General features: G+C 49.3%; 7 protein-coding genes across 7 annotated transcripts; 4 read left to right on the top strand and 3 right to left on the bottom strand.

Moving 5' to 3' along the window:
• Positions 1-3: 3 nt before the first annotated feature.
• Positions 4-1,295, top strand: KY384_007440 (uncharacterized protein; the record flags this gene model as incomplete). Its single annotated transcript, XM_044815931.1, has 2 exons — positions 4-75; positions 129-1,295. 2 exons carry the CDS (start codon positions 4-6, stop codon positions 1,293-1,295), a joined length of 1,239 nt encoding a protein of 412 aa, XP_044667805.1.
• Positions 1,296-1,324: 29 nt separating this feature from the next.
• Positions 1,325-1,947, bottom strand: KY384_007439 (uncharacterized protein; the record flags this gene model as incomplete). Its single annotated transcript, XM_044815930.1, is given in 2 exon segments — positions 1,325-1,894; positions 1,912-1,947. The coding sequence occupies 2 exon segments, from the start codon at positions 1,945-1,947 to the stop codon at positions 1,325-1,327; spliced, it is 606 nt and encodes a 201-aa protein (XP_044667804.1).
• Positions 1,948-2,958: 1,011 nt separating this feature from the next.
• On the top strand, positions 2,959-3,964 carry KY384_007438 (uncharacterized protein; the record flags this gene model as incomplete). The annotated part of the gene is made up of 2 exons (XM_044815929.1): positions 2,959-3,105; positions 3,392-3,964. The coding sequence occupies 2 exons, from the start codon at positions 2,959-2,961 to the stop codon at positions 3,962-3,964; spliced, it is 720 nt and encodes a 239-aa protein (XP_044667803.1).
• A 317-nt stretch (positions 3,965-4,281) lies between these two features.
• Positions 4,282-6,772, bottom strand: KY384_007437 (uncharacterized protein; the record flags this gene model as incomplete). The annotated part of the gene is made up of 2 exons (XM_044815928.1): positions 4,282-6,109; positions 6,144-6,772. The coding sequence occupies 2 exons, from the start codon at positions 6,770-6,772 to the stop codon at positions 4,282-4,284; spliced, it is 2,457 nt and encodes an 818-aa protein (XP_044667802.1).
• Positions 6,773-7,442: 670 nt separating this feature from the next.
• Positions 7,443-8,702, top strand: KY384_007436 (uncharacterized protein; the record flags this gene model as incomplete). The annotated part of the gene is made up of 3 exons (XM_044815927.1): positions 7,443-7,618; positions 7,828-8,131; positions 8,187-8,702. The coding sequence occupies 3 exons, from the start codon at positions 7,443-7,445 to the stop codon at positions 8,700-8,702; spliced, it is 996 nt and encodes a 331-aa protein (XP_044667801.1).
• A 411-nt stretch (positions 8,703-9,113) lies between these two features.
• KY384_007435 (uncharacterized protein) lies at positions 9,114-11,486 on the bottom strand (the record flags this gene model as incomplete). The annotated part of the gene is made up of 1 exon (XM_044815926.1): positions 9,114-11,486. The coding sequence occupies one exon, from the start codon at positions 11,484-11,486 to the stop codon at positions 9,114-9,116; it is 2,373 nt and encodes a 790-aa protein (XP_044667800.1).
• Positions 11,487-11,949: 463 nt separating this feature from the next.
• On the top strand, positions 11,950-13,869 carry KY384_007434 (uncharacterized protein; the record flags this gene model as incomplete). Its single annotated transcript, XM_044815925.1, has 1 exon — positions 11,950-13,869. The coding sequence occupies one exon, from the start codon at positions 11,950-11,952 to the stop codon at positions 13,867-13,869; it is 1,920 nt and encodes a 639-aa protein (XP_044667799.1).
• Between the last annotated feature and the right edge of the window lie 603 nt (positions 13,870-14,472).

Below are 14,472 nucleotides of genomic sequence, written 5' to 3'. Positions count from 1 at the left end.
AGTATGGCGCCAGAATCAAAGTCACTGACCCAAAAAGTCGCATTGGGATCGCCTTATCAGTTAGACAAGAACCAGGTATGTGCTGCAATTCGTGTCTTTGGCCCTAGCTTTGTTAAAGAAGCCGCCAGAGTCTGAAAGCTTCCTCCGCCCTTTTGAAGAACATCTTGCGATCAGCGCAGACAAAAGACGTCTCCGCTCAAAAGAGAAATCTACTTGCAGACGACTCAACAGACTCAGCAGATGCTGAGACAGTATGGCTTGTGCTGACTACCAAGAAAAATATCGTACCTCAACCTCGACTCAAGCCTGGAAAAATTTTACTACCTCACTCCCTGAATATTGCCAGAAAGCCGTCGATATGTCTCTTAACTCCTGATCCTCAACGACAGTATAAGGATCTTGTCGCACACTCGTCATTCCCACCTGAATTGGCAACATGCATCAACCGCGTCATTGGTCTTGAAAAATTGAAAAAGAAATATCATTCATACGAGTCACAGCGACAGCTACGTGACAGCCATGACATTTTCCTTGCCGACGATAAAATCATCACATATTTATCCAAGACCATAGGTAAAACATTTTACAAGACGGCTGCGAAGAGACCCTTTCCCGTGCGTCTAGCGGAAGAAAAGCAGAAGTCGAATAAGAAACAACTTGCCCTTCCGAGTACAAAGGCAAAGAAAGAAAGTGGGGAATCTAAGCTTGTTAAAACACCACAAGCTGTAGCGAAAGAAGTAGAGCGTACACTCTCTATGACCCCTATTTATCTTTCACCATCGGCTACCACGTCTATACGTGTGGGACTCTCGTCACAGTCACCGCAGGAACTCGCCGAAAATATCGAAGCGATAGTCTCTGGGGTAACAGAAAAGTACGTGCCCCGACAATGGAGGGGTGTGAAATCAATTCACATCAAAGGAGCAAACACAATGGCCATTCCAATTTGGCTGGCGGATGAGCTATGGGAAGACGATGCCAAGGTTTTAGGAGACGTTGAGGCCGAAGAAAAGAAAGCCAGAGCATTGCACAAGGCGAAGAAGAAGAGGGCCCTTGAGAACGGTGGTCTATTGGCAGAAGATGTTCAAAATCCAGAGACAGGAAAGCGAAAAGCAAAAGACTCGGTGGAGGAAGGCCTCAAAAGTAAGAGATCTAAGGGTGATGAAGATGGTCTCAGCCAGGAGATGAAAGAGAGGCGAGAGAAGTTGAGACAACAAAAGAAGGAGCTCAAGGTAGCCATGGAAAGGACGGGTTCCAGTGTGAAACCAGGGGGAATTGTCAAAGCAATGTCATAAGCTCAAATACATAGCCAAGTCTTACGAGGTCACAGCTCCTCCTTGTGCTCTGCGTACATCATCTCGAACACTCCTGTCAGAAGCTCTTCCGTGATCGTCATATGCCCTCCCTCCGCAAGCTTGAGCTCTAGGCGGCCCTCCTGATCCAACTTCTTCAACCCAAGCCAATCCTCCTTATACAAGGCCCTATCCCTTAACCCCGTCACATTCCTCTCCCCATCCTTCTCGACCACGTCATCGAACCACGCGCTCTCAGGAGGCACGACGACCGTATCTTCCGTAAACATATACATCCAGAATCTCTCCAATCTCTGCAGATTCTCGCGATGCGTCTGATTCTTGACAACTCTCTCATTGTTCAAATCCGCAAGCCAATTACTGTACTCCAAATAACTCTCCAAATCGTCAAGACTACGATAGTATTGCGCCGGTACCAGTTTGCTCTGCACGAAGCTCGTCCACGTCTGCGTTTCCAGCAATCCCTCCCATGCTGCGCAGACGAAAGGTCCTAAGCCACTGTCTTCGCAATTATTGAATTGTGTAATTCCATTATGCTGACTCCCGAACGTCACCAGTTTTTTGACTGGAGGTTGATTGCACTTTTCGACATACGCACGCATAAATTGCCCACCTTGAGAGAAGCCAATAGCATTGATGGCGGAAGTGGAATTGAGGATTGGGTCAAGGGAGATGGAATCGCAGACTTGAGCTATTTGCTCCGTCACATTGCCGAAGAATGTGGCTTTCTGGTCACCGCTGGCGTCGGAGGCAAGGCGGATGTTGTAAGTGTAGGTGGGGCCTTGGGTGGTGTTCAAGAGGGACCCAACCGAGGTGATGCCGTCGGAGTCGAAACTAGATGACGTCAGAAGAGGCTATGGGGAGAGAGCGGAGACTCCTGCGTACGTATCACCTAATCCATGCCAGACTACTAGCGGAATCCTGCCTTGACTCGTTTGAGCTTGGAGTGGACGCTGGTGAGGCAGGGCCGAGGCGACGGCTGTAAGGCTGCACCAAAAGCAGGTGCGCTTCATATTGTGTGATAATGAATACTAGGCACAAGAGAGCTCCAAGGGTGGTGATGGGGCGTGTACCAAAAGGGAGATAGATTCAGGCAACGACGTACGTTGAAAATGCCTGTTATGTCGTCAATAAAGATCGAGATCGACGCCACACCACGTGCCCCGGCGAAGCAGACAGCGGGTCGGTCCAAGCCGCTGGCGCGTGTGTAAGGCAAGATACATGTTCTTAATTGTGTCTGCCTTTGAGTTCTACACCACTCCCGCTTTCAATCCTACAATCCTGTGTATGGCTCCCGTCCACACGACAGTGAAGACAGCAGATGGAAAGACAGCGCCGCACCCATCTTACATTGAAGTAGCTAAGCTATATATATTTCAAAACCAGATTGTCGACTGTCTTACCAAAGATGGACTTGCAGAAAACAGAGACGACAAGGCACGACTGGAAGGAATATCATGGATCGACAGCGTCAGGAAAGTGTTGCATTTGTAAGCTTCTTGAACAAGCAAAGAGTCAGTGGTCTCTGACAGATACAGACCGGTCCGAACATTCAATACAGCTGCAGTCTATTTCCATAAATTCCGATTGATGCACCCCGAAAGCATCGGACATCTTGTATTCTTCCTGGTGTACTCCAAGCATCATGTCTGATTATGATCAGGATGCAGCAGGTGCAGCGCTCTTTGCAGCCTGCAAGATTGAGGACACTCTCAAGAAATCGAAAGAGATCTTGTGCGCAGCGTACAACCTGAAGCTCTCGCCCTCTGAGCGCTTGACGATCGATGATCCTGTATGTAGCCACCGATCATATGAAGCAATTCGTTGTTTTGACAATGACTCACATAGATGTTTGAGCAACACTCCCGCAACATAATAGGCCTAGAACGCCTCATGCTCGAAGCATCCGGCTTCGACTTCCGGAATCGTTACCCTCAGCGCCTGGTGCTCAAGTTATGTAAACATCACGACCTCCCCCCTCCACTACCAAAATCGCCTACAACATCTGCATCGACCTTTATCGCACCTTCGCCCCCTTGAAACAAACTTCATTCACCCTTGCGCTAGCTTGCGTCGAGCTCGCCTGCCGCCTGCACGACGAATCTCTCCCTCCCACCATACACTCTCCCGAAACATACAGAAGCCTTCGAATCACACGGACCGAGGTGATGGAAACACTCTCCGACCTCCTCGACCTCTACATAAACCACAAATCCTCCACCCTTGGGTCGAACTATCAAATAGACAAATTTCTCAACATCCGCATCACGCTGAATCAAGAAGTTCCTTCTGAGCAGACACCTGCACATCCGACATTGAAAGGCAAGCCGGAGAAACGACCACCCTCGCAGCCGCAGACGAATGGGGTTAATAAGAAGAAGAAACATAAGCAGAGCCCTATCAGTCCGACAGTCAATCTCCAAACTTCGCCGAAGTCTAGAGACGAGAGGGGTCATGGAGGGTCGGGGGTGGGGGAGAAGGAGAAGGAGAAGGAGAAGGAGAAGGGAAAGCCCGGCTTGAAGGAGGGGACCGTGAGGTTTATGCTGAGTCCGAGACGGGCGGCGGAGGAGAAGGAGGTGGTTGATGGCTTTTTCAAGACGGTGGAGTTTGAGGAAATTGTTGAGGTGCCTGTTGAGAGGGGGAGGCGGTGACGAGGACAAAGCCTACGTTAAGCTGAAGTGATGAGGATTTCTGTACGAAAGTTCACGCTGAGGCTATAGAACCTGAATCACGAGAGATCGTCGAAAACATGGCTGTGGGTCTACATGCACATCAAAGCTGGTTGAGTGTCTACAACTGAGCTCTTCTAGCTCGCCTTCCTATAGCCACGTAGCCGTAATGCTGACTGCGAGGAAGAAGGACAGGCTCCGATGCGTGAATTCCCAGCATGGCTCCGAATTTCAAGTGTGAGCTGTAAGTGTTTGGCTCTAGCTGGATGTCTTTATGTAATTATACGGGATTATAATCGTTACGCTTTATCTTTATTTTCCTCATCTCCACCCTCTTCCGGCACCCCTTCCTCCACTTCATTTATGCTTGCCCTCCTCGTAGTAGTCGCCCTTGTACTAGGGGCGGTACTCATCACGCCCATCAGCCCCTCTGCTTCCTCAGGACTGACCCGCTCCTCCAACATTCTTTGCGCGATATCCATAACATCATCCTCGATTCCCTCCTCAAGAAACAAACCCTCACTAAATGCGAGCCTTGTCAACACAATCAAGAATTTTTTCTCGCCACCAGGAATTACGCTGAGCTTCTCCGCAATATTGAAATGCTCAGTGTAGTTCTGCATGAAGTAGAAGAGGAGACGGGTTGCTTGATTGACCAAAGCTATGAGTAAACTGTGCGCAGCGGTGTAATCGTATGCATGCGCTAGGCTATCATTCATCAAGCGCACGAGGCGGCCGATCAGAAGCTTATGCCGGCAGATTGCAAGTACCGCGTAATCGTTAGCAGCCATCTCCTGCACAAGATCTAGAATTGAGAGACGGAGACCAGCAAGCTCGAGCCCTGTCAGGAGAGGCTCGCCTTGAGTGGGGCGGGGTGGTTCAACCAGCAAGCGGGAGAGGTTTTCAAGGACGCGGGATTCGGTGGCGTCTTGTTTTCCGTCACCAGGTGGGATTATCATGGCGAAGCTGTTCGCAAGAATTGAAGTATGCAGGATACGTAGTGTTAGGTGGAGCTCGTGGATTGGGTGGATGAAACTGAGAAGCATCATTACGAAGTCGAATCGGATGGTGCGCCAGAATCGGGTAGACTCCTCCCTGTAGGGCGAGACTTGAGTAGCCATTAGGCGCATTGTTTCGAGGCAGTCGGTGGAGGATATCTGGGCACGATCAGGGCGAGGAGACTTCTTTTGGCAACGAGGGATGATGACTACGTCGGCGATTTCCTGGAGCAGCGACATGAGGCTGTTTGTTAGGTCAGGTGCTATTTTGAAGGGTTTGATCATGAGAATGAACATGACTTGGTCGACAAGAAGGCGAATAGGATCATGATACTTCTCCTGAATGCATTGGGCCAAGAGCGAGATGACTTCGAGAGCAATTGCTGAAGGCAAGTTGGTAGTGTTTGGCGACATGTGCAAGGGAGAAAGCTTATCTAGAAGCAAAGTGGAAAGAGCCATGCTCGGCTGTGACGGAAATTTGTACCTCGCTAGAGTCTCAATGGTTCTCTCCTGGAACCCTGTCAGGTGATGGTCAAGAAATCTCTGGAGAAACGTCAGATCCTGGTCTTGACGTATAGGTGCTTGAGGAGTTGGCTCAGACGGAGTTTTCTGAAGCGCTGGCCCTCTATCTCCGGAAGAGTCATTTCCTAGAGGCCGATCAAGCTCTAGGGACTGTTTAGTGGGACTGTCCCCAGGTGGTTTTCTCTTCCTTTTGGATCCTGCTTTAGGAGTCCCGACTTTAGCCCTGAGAGCGAGCTTGGAAGGGGAGAGAGGCTGTATTTCGCCGTCATCAAAACCATCACCTAAACCACTCCGTTGCTTTTTGGGGGTCGTGGTTTTAACATCGACTGATTTGTCTGCGTTCTTCATGGCCTGTTGGAGATTGCGAACCTGCTTCGTACCTTCCGCCAGATCATTTTCAAGAAAGTCTTTCTCAGTAGCAATCTTCTGCAATTCTGCCTTCGCTTTCTCCAGCTCAAGCCTTTGTCTCGTGACTTCATCGCTGTGATCCTTTTGCATTGCTTTCGCCCTATTTTCGTACTCTTTCTCGATCTTAGATGCGTTTGCGCGGACAATAGCAATCTCTCCGAACTTTGCATAAGTGTTGTCTTTCGCGGTCTGAATCTCCCTTCGGAGACTTTCTCGTTCTTGTAGAAGCTGACAATAGATGAGCAAGGGTCAATTTACAACTGAGCGGATTACTGACAAGGTCTACCTGCGCTTGTAGATTAGCCCCACCGCCACTGCTTTGAATGGGACGATGGCCATTGACTGCTTGAGTTTGAGATACTGCTCCTCTCTGATCGGGCAAGATAGAGGGCACGTGAGACTCAAAGGCCCTAGATCGTTCCTGGGCTCTAGTGGGCACTACTGGTTCAGACCGTGCATAGCGCTGCTGCCGCCAAATTTCTCTTTGCGTGCTTTCACCAGGAGCTTCACAATTCTGCAAATTCTGCTGGATCGCAGCAGCTAGACTTGGTTGCTCATTTGCGTCAAAAATTTCTCCATCGAGCATCTCATCGTCAAAGTCTCCATAATCAGAGGATGGTCCATGCAAACCATTCTGTTGCCAGGTTGTGTTTGCGTCCGGCCGTACAGAAAGTCTCCCAAACCCACCAGCCAATGCCGCAGGATTTGGTCTGTGGGATTTGTACACCGGCAGCCTTGGAGGAGGCACTGCACGTTGTGTATTTACAAATGCGTCTTGCTCGAGGGACTGAAATGCATTATTAGGAAGGGCGTCTAGGTCGTCATCTGAATATGAATCTTCTTCGCCGACCTGGCCGTCCATGACACTCGTTATGTCGCGGCATGAAGATATATTTCTTCATGGAGGATTGAAGATCATATAACCTAAATGAAGAAGTCACTGTCAACGGGTCGGAGACGCGGGGACACGCGCCGCTAGCGTCCGCCGGAGTTAATGCGTGTGGAAATGACGCTGACCATAGCAACCTTACAGCTATCTGACGGTCTAGCTGACTGTAAGCTACTCAAGACCCAACGAACACGCCCGCCACAGATGTCGCCACCAGATTACTTGTAGCTGCACGACTGTGCTGGCAATACTGGTTGAGGTCTAACCACCTGGTCAACGCACTCTACCATAGGGTTTGCCTCTGGCACCTGGCAAGGTTGAGAACGTCACTTTAGAAGCCATCAAAGTTAATTCAAGAAACTCGCACGGTATGGTCCGACCACGGAAAGGAGTGCAGTTCCAGCATCGAGGAGGTTCTGGGAGGAGAGCGAGCGTGGACGAGGGTGAAGGGGCTTCAGAACCCGGGAGCCCCACAAGGCAGGCATCGATGAACGGGAAGCTTGAGACTAGCAAGGAGGAGGTCTGGGATACCCTCCGAATAGCAGACTGCAAGCTGACAGATCCATAAGGATGAGACCCCCCGCAGTCCGAGTATGAAAAGAAAAAGCAAACGTTCATCACTAGAACAATATGGAGCATCGTCATGATCGCCGGGTTCTTCGTCTGCCTCTTCTCTGGCCATATTTACATCATTGGGATCGTCACAGCGATTCAGATCATCTCCTTTAAAGAAGTCATCGCCATTGCCAGTGTACCGAGTAGAGCGAAGAACCTCCCATTCACACGAAGCCTGAACTGGTACTTTCTTGGGACGGCAATGTACTATCTCTACGGAGAAAGTGTGATATACTACTTCAAGCACATAGTTCTGATCGACAAGGTCTTGCTGCCATTTGCGACCCACCATCGATTCATTAGCTTCATGCTCTATGTCATAGGTACGGACATCGGTCAACTGGTTGTATCACAGCGCTGACCGTCTCAGGCTTCGTTTTCTTCGTCACTTCGCTTCAAAAAGGCCATTACAGATTTCAATTCACTCAGTTCGCTTGGACACACATGGCGCTATACTTGATTGTTGTTCAAGCACACTTTGTCATGAACAACATCTTTGAGGGGCTCATCTGGTTCTTCCTGCCGGCAACCCTGGTCATCGTGAACGACATCTTCGCGTATATATGTGGCATGCTCTTCGGGAGGACTCAGCTTATCAAGCTATCGCCGAAGAAGACTGTCGAAGGCTTTGTTGGTGCATGGATATGCACCGTCATCGCAGCATTCGGCCTTACAACTCTCCTTATACGATCAAAGTACTTTATTTGCCCAGTCAACGTATGTCCGAACATTCAACACTTTGTGCTTCGCGAGGAACTAACAGACCATACAGGACCTTGGTGCCAACATTTTGACAGGCCTCAATTGCACACCCAACCCCGTCTTCATACCCCACACCTACCAACTACCCTCCGTCCTCACTAGTAACTTATTTTGGAACAAGGCTAGCCTCCCAAATGACATACTCATCGCTCCCATCCACTTCCACATCCAGGTTTTTGCAGCCTTCGCCTCGCTCATCGCCCCCTTCGGTGGCTTCTTCGCCTCCGGGCTCAAACGCACCTTCAAGGTCAAGGATTTTGGCGAGTCTATACCTGGTCATGGCGGTATCACCGACCGTATGGACTGCCAGTTCATCATGGGCATGTTCACTTTCATGTATTTCCAAAGTTTCATTGCTGTATATAGGGCGACCCCTGGTGCCGTCATTGAGATGGCGGTGCAGGGTCTTGAAGAGGAGCAGATTGTTGAGGTTGTGAGAGGCCTATCGAAATATCTGGCTGGTCAGGGTGTGGTTGGGGATGGTGTGGTAGAATGTTTAAACAGGGCCTTGCCGGCAAGGCGATAATGGGGATTTCTCTACTATCTCTAATTGATGATAGTGTTGGTAATAACTTTCTACCTTCTTTGTAGCGATTTGTTCTTTTGTTGCTATGATGGCAATAATATCTACGACCGATCTCAATATAATTTTCGTGTTTCAGGAGAAGTCAAAAGCCTGCCAGTTTTCCAGCGCTCCAACCGCCAGAGTTCAATTTGCATGTCTGAATGTGCAGGGCTACTCTTCATTGAGTATTCGATCTGGAAGGGTCCTTGCGAAAAATGACGGACAGGCTAGAAGCCCGTAATGAAGAATGAATTCAGCATGAAAAGTCCGTTCGGAAACTAAAACAATCATTTGATGGCTTCTCTAAAAAGCCAGGAAGTATCAACAGGGTATCATAAATAAATAAAGAACAAGGCGAACGATGCTAAAATTTCAGCGAAATTGGTCTCCTCCCCTTCGGACCCTGCTTGCCCACCTTTGCTTGTCAGAATCAGCTTCTGACTTAAGTCGTCGCGCTTTTCTTCGCTCATACACCGCCCTGATCGTCTGTTTGGTTTGCGCAGCACCAGCCTCAAAGTTTGCGCGAGCTAGGGCAACAACGTTGTCAATCTCGTCAGGCGTGTAGATGAAATTCCAGGTACTGAGGTAGGGCGACTTTTCTGGATCTACGCCCTCAACCTTTGGGTTTGGGAGTAGTGGAAAGTAGATCATTGTTATACCTGCATCAGGGGATGCAAGCTCCCAGTCTTCGTTTGGCTGAAGACGTTTTGATTTTGGTGGTTCTGCAGTGCTTGTCCGGGTGAGTGTTGTGCCGACCCATACATTACAGTATCCTAATTCGGAGTCGGGTGCGCTCTGAGGCGCAGGCTGCGAAGTGCTGTCATTAGCCTTGTCATCCTTCTCATGTCTCTGCTCCTTGGTCTTCACTGCCTCCTCGACCTTTTCGATTGCTTTTCCAGGGGCAGTCGCGTCAATCTCATCCAATACTTTATGAGTATCTTCAATGGATAGCTCCTGCTTCGGCCAGCCAGCGCCTAGCGGCCAGCCTTTGATGCTGCGTTGCGTTGCGTAGCCGTCAGCAACAGAGAGCCAGTTCTCCTGCTTAATGTCTGCACTAGCGTCGAAACATACTATGATGTCAACATCTCTTCCTTGCCGAAGGAGTGGATAGATTGGGAGATTGTTGTCCATTCCGGCATCCATAAGCTGCAGATATTCTTGATTGAAAGCATTCTCAGGACAAGTAGCTGGTAGCTTGCCCTTCATCTGAAAAGCGAAATTGGGGATCGTACCGGGCTCGAAGGGGTGAACCTTGGTCAGCTCGTCATTTTTCTTTTCAAGCGCTTGATCAATTTGCTCAAAACCAGTGAAAGTCTTCAGTATCGGCTTGACTTCCTTATAGTAATGTGCCAGAGTAGCACAGAAGGCGCTTCCCCAGACGCCCAGCAGAAACGGCATACGAAGCTCAGGTAACCCACCACCATACTGGCTTGGAACGGTCCTGCCATCTTCGAAATGTCGTCCCACACTCCATGCCGGAATTCCCGCGCCAAAATCTTCGCACCAAACTTCGTAAGGAGTAAACTCAAACCATTGAAACCAGGCCTCTTGCTTCACCTTTTCTTTCATTGCTTCGGGCCCTTTTCCGCCCTTAGCCTGTAGGTCCTCAAAGGGGATCTCATGTCTCACCGCTGAGTAGATAGGAAGCGGCTGTTGTCCAGCACTCACGTATTTGCGTTGTTCCGAAAGTTTCATGTCCTTGATACTAACGTCAAGTTCATCCTTGGGGACAAGTAATCTAGTCGCTAGGAGAAGTCCATACACGTCGACAAGCCCAAACTCTGCCTTAGGATCTCCTTTTAGACGCTCTACCGTGCCAGTCAGAAGGTATTTGCTCGTAGGACTTCGTGTCAGAAGCTCTAAGAAAGAGGGCGGGTAGGCAATGTGTGTTCCGATGCGCTTTTTGAGATGTTGAATGACATTCCCGTGCTTTGTGTCACCAATAGATGAATTATACAATGCTTGAAGCCAACAACTACCACTGACACCCGCAGTATAGGTCGCACAATCAAACAAGCCAGCCTCTTGTGCACAGAGATAAGACGAGGTGCCTGAGACTAGAGCTCTCAGACCTCCGCCTGAGCCACATATTGCGACGGTCGGAACATCTTCTGGGTCTACATCGGCCACGGGAATATCTAAGTACCTTGCCAATGCCCTAGTCGTGTGCTGCTTCCGCAGTTTGATGAAGGCTGCTTCTTCGGGACATAAGTCTTTACTAATCCTTACAGTGGTATTCCAGTCAACCTCCGGATGTATGTACGGATCCTGAGCCTCTTGCCATATTTCATCAGCAAGTGAGCCTGGCTTCATGTCCAATTCTAGCTGTAGCTTCGTTACATATCCTGGCAGCTGTAATACCCACGCCGGAGCCATTCGGTTTGCGATCTTGTCTCCGACATCAGACCATGGTATGCTTGACAAGGAGCGCCGAACATTAGCGAAGCTAGAGGAAAATTGCGCCCAGGCGGCGCTATCCTCGTCTTCAAAGAGGGGCAATTCGTCATTGTCGCTTTTGGCACCTGATTTACCTTGGGAGTTATGTTCATTCTCGGCGGGTTTGCGGGCAGCAATTGAACGGTGTTCGGCTTTTGTAATCTGAGAGGGGGTCCATTCTATCCCGCTTTGGCTGTCATTCCTCAGGACTTCCTTGGGGAAGAGACCCAGAGCCAAAGCCGAGGTGGCGCAGGTCAGGATGATTCGACGATGGTGCGACTGAGGTAGCTGTTGCAGGAAGCGCCGCATCACCGCGAGCTGGGTCCATGTCAAGTGAGAGAGGCGCGTTGTTTGATTTTCAGATAGGGAACAAGATTTTGCGCGTTCCTGAGCTCGTGCGTCATGCCGTTCCGTCCTTTGCCGTCCGCACTCTTGGCAGGGGCTCCAGTCCTGTCCGAATAATCATACTCCCAGAAATCAAATCAATGTCTGCCACACTGAACTCTTTCCAAGAAGCTCTCCTTCTGTAGAATAACTTTTATGGCTGGTATTGGGTTTTGGATCATTAGGATTCACTGGTGAGCATCGTACCTGAAATTGGTGTAAGAATGCCCACGTCAATATTCCATGTAACATTTCGAGGTTTTTATGAATAGCACTTTTAGGCAGGGAACAACCGCACTGAGGACCTAGGAAGCTACAGCGTCAAACAACATTGGTCTTCAGCTCCGATTCTACCCTTTCATAGTCTAAACTTTTGTCTTACGCGATCATGGCGAAAGCGCGCAACGCTGCTTACGCGGAGGAGAAAGCGGAGGTTGAGGTACTCAAAGGCCAAGTAACAAAGCACGAAGATCTGAGCAAAAGACTAAAAGGGGTCCAAGCGAGGCTTCACGGAGATGGTCGAAGTGTTCAGGAGTCGATTGGATCGATTCAAAATCACACTCGTGAGAATCAAACCATGGCTGCAAACATCGACAAACTCGTTGCTCATATTGAAAAGATGCTTGTCAGCGGACAAGACAAGGCTCAAGAACAGAAGATCATTCGAGCTGGTCCAAGTCAAACCGGTATAGAAGAGTATATAGCATGCATCAGACGTCTGGATCGATCTCTTGAGCAGTTGACAGCCTCAAAGATGAGGGTCCAGCAGCAAACCATTGGGGACTACAATGAACTTCTTAGCGAGGGGCTTTCGCGATTGCAGGAATTCTTCGCTGGAGTACTGAGCGAGAAATCTCAGCAAATTGAGCCTCTCCATTATATCACCAAGCAATTGCCGTTTCCGACATTTTCCGCTGAGAAATTATCTTCGCTCCGCTCAATCGACCGCTGCCTGTCCACTCCGAACGCCCGGGCCTTATCCTACAATCAACGAGAGAATATCGCCGTTCGTATCTACTCCGACCTACGATCTCCTTACCTTGCCAATAGCCTGCAAAGCCTTTCGATAGGATCAATCACCACCTCGAAAAGGAGGAACTCCGACGAGCCGTATCGACCAGGCACAAGCGGTATTGATCTTTACGCTCAGGGTATGGAGAATATCCTGGGTGCTGAGAGTCAACATGTGCAGGCAATTTTCTCTCGTGAAGACTCTGGACTTGTACTTGAGTCCACGTGCCGTAGGAGCTTGTCTGATTTAGCCAAGACGCTTCGCGAGCTCAACGCGCAAATCAAGCAAAACATGACAACAGATTGCTTCCTTGCGTACGAAATAGTCGAAGTGATCTCTCGAGCGGGTCATCGGCTTGGCCAGGAAAGCAGCGAAATGAAGCTATTCTTCGCAGATGCATTGAAGCCGATTCGTGATACTGCGAAAGCTTCCCTACCCGAGCTTCTTGAAGATCAGCGACGGCGTATCAATGCATTGCTAACGCTTTCGCCCGATGGTGCAGCCGTCTCGTTCACGTCAGAGACTATGACCCGTCTTCAGACTATGACAGCCTTTTCCAAAGGCCTTTCTTCAATTCTTGGCTCTCTTGGTGACGGCAATTGGACCTCGTCATCTTCACTCCATACCGCGAATTCTTCAGCGTCTTTGCCATCACTTCGGTCATTAGATGTCGGCGCCGACGGCAGTACTTTGCTGTCACACTACGTTCTGGACACCATTGACACGCACCTCAGCAATCTTGAGGCCCGTGCTCGGATGCTACACAAGGTCAAGGCCGTTCAAGGTGTCTTTCTTTACAACACAATAGCTTTGATGGATCGCATGATTCGATCTTCAGATCTAACGACCTTACTCTCCAATAGTCCAAATGCACAAACCAAGTTTGATATTTGGCGAAAAAGAGCCATTGCTACGTACATGGACTCCTGGAAGGAACCCTCGACAGCCCTGCTTGACGTAGTCTACACGAATCGTTCATCGAATCGACCGGCCAGTGCAGCGTCTTTGCCCTCAGCAGACATTATAAAAAACCTAAGTAGTAAGGATAAAGACGCTATCAAGGAAAAGTTCAAACATTTCAACGCAAGCTTTGATGAAGCTATCAAAAGACACAAAGAGTTGCTCCCAGCCATGGAAAGAGAAGTGCGACATGGTCTTGCAAGGGAGATCAGCAACATGATCGAGCCGCTGTACACCCGCTTCTTTGACAAGTATGAGGCAATGGATCGGGGCAGAGGCAAGTACGTGCGCTATGATAAAGGCAGCCTGTCGGGCGTGTTGGCAGGGCTAAGTTGAAGATCACAAGCTCTATAGAAGTCCTCATTCTTGACATGAAGGCTTTCTAGATAATTGTGACCTTTCGAGTTTAGATCGGTTCCTGATGTCTGATGACGACGCACTTGATTGCAATCACAACATCTCACACGTTATGCTCATAGGTTGAATGCAATCGCATTCGAAGCTGTCGCTATAAACTTGCATCACTATTCAAAAGCTCTAGAGTGGTAGTTGCTTCTCATTTCGCCGTCCCAACACACACCTGTACCCTACTAATGACTACTGCGGCTTATCTTGACAAAGGATACATAATCTGCGTCGATAGAACGATCCGAAACGCTTAACGATGACATTCAACAAGCTAGCTTTCATCTTACGCTCATGAACCTGTGGATCACGACCTCAGCCAACCAGGCAACACCGCCGAGAATCTGGGCAGTCAGTCTCACAATCTCAGGTGTGCTAATCCTGCTCTGTCGAAAAGCAGGAGTCACTGTTGGTGACTGGTGACTTCTAGGGGCGCTTTGTGGACGCATGTGGTCATCTTATGATACATGAACTCATATTGTGACTGACGATGAGCACCGGTCATTCTAAGATTAGGCTAAAAGTAGAGACTCA

This window comes from Bacidia gigantensis, assembly GCF_019456465.1.
Source record: "Bacidia gigantensis strain McMullin 20006 chromosome Unknown contig_255, whole genome shotgun sequence".
Classification (NCBI taxonomy): Eukaryota; Fungi; Ascomycota; class Lecanoromycetes; order Lecanorales; family Ramalinaceae; genus Bacidia; species Bacidia gigantensis.
Note: the sequence above shows the minus strand (reverse complement) of the source record. Positions and strands in the feature narration are given on the sequence as shown.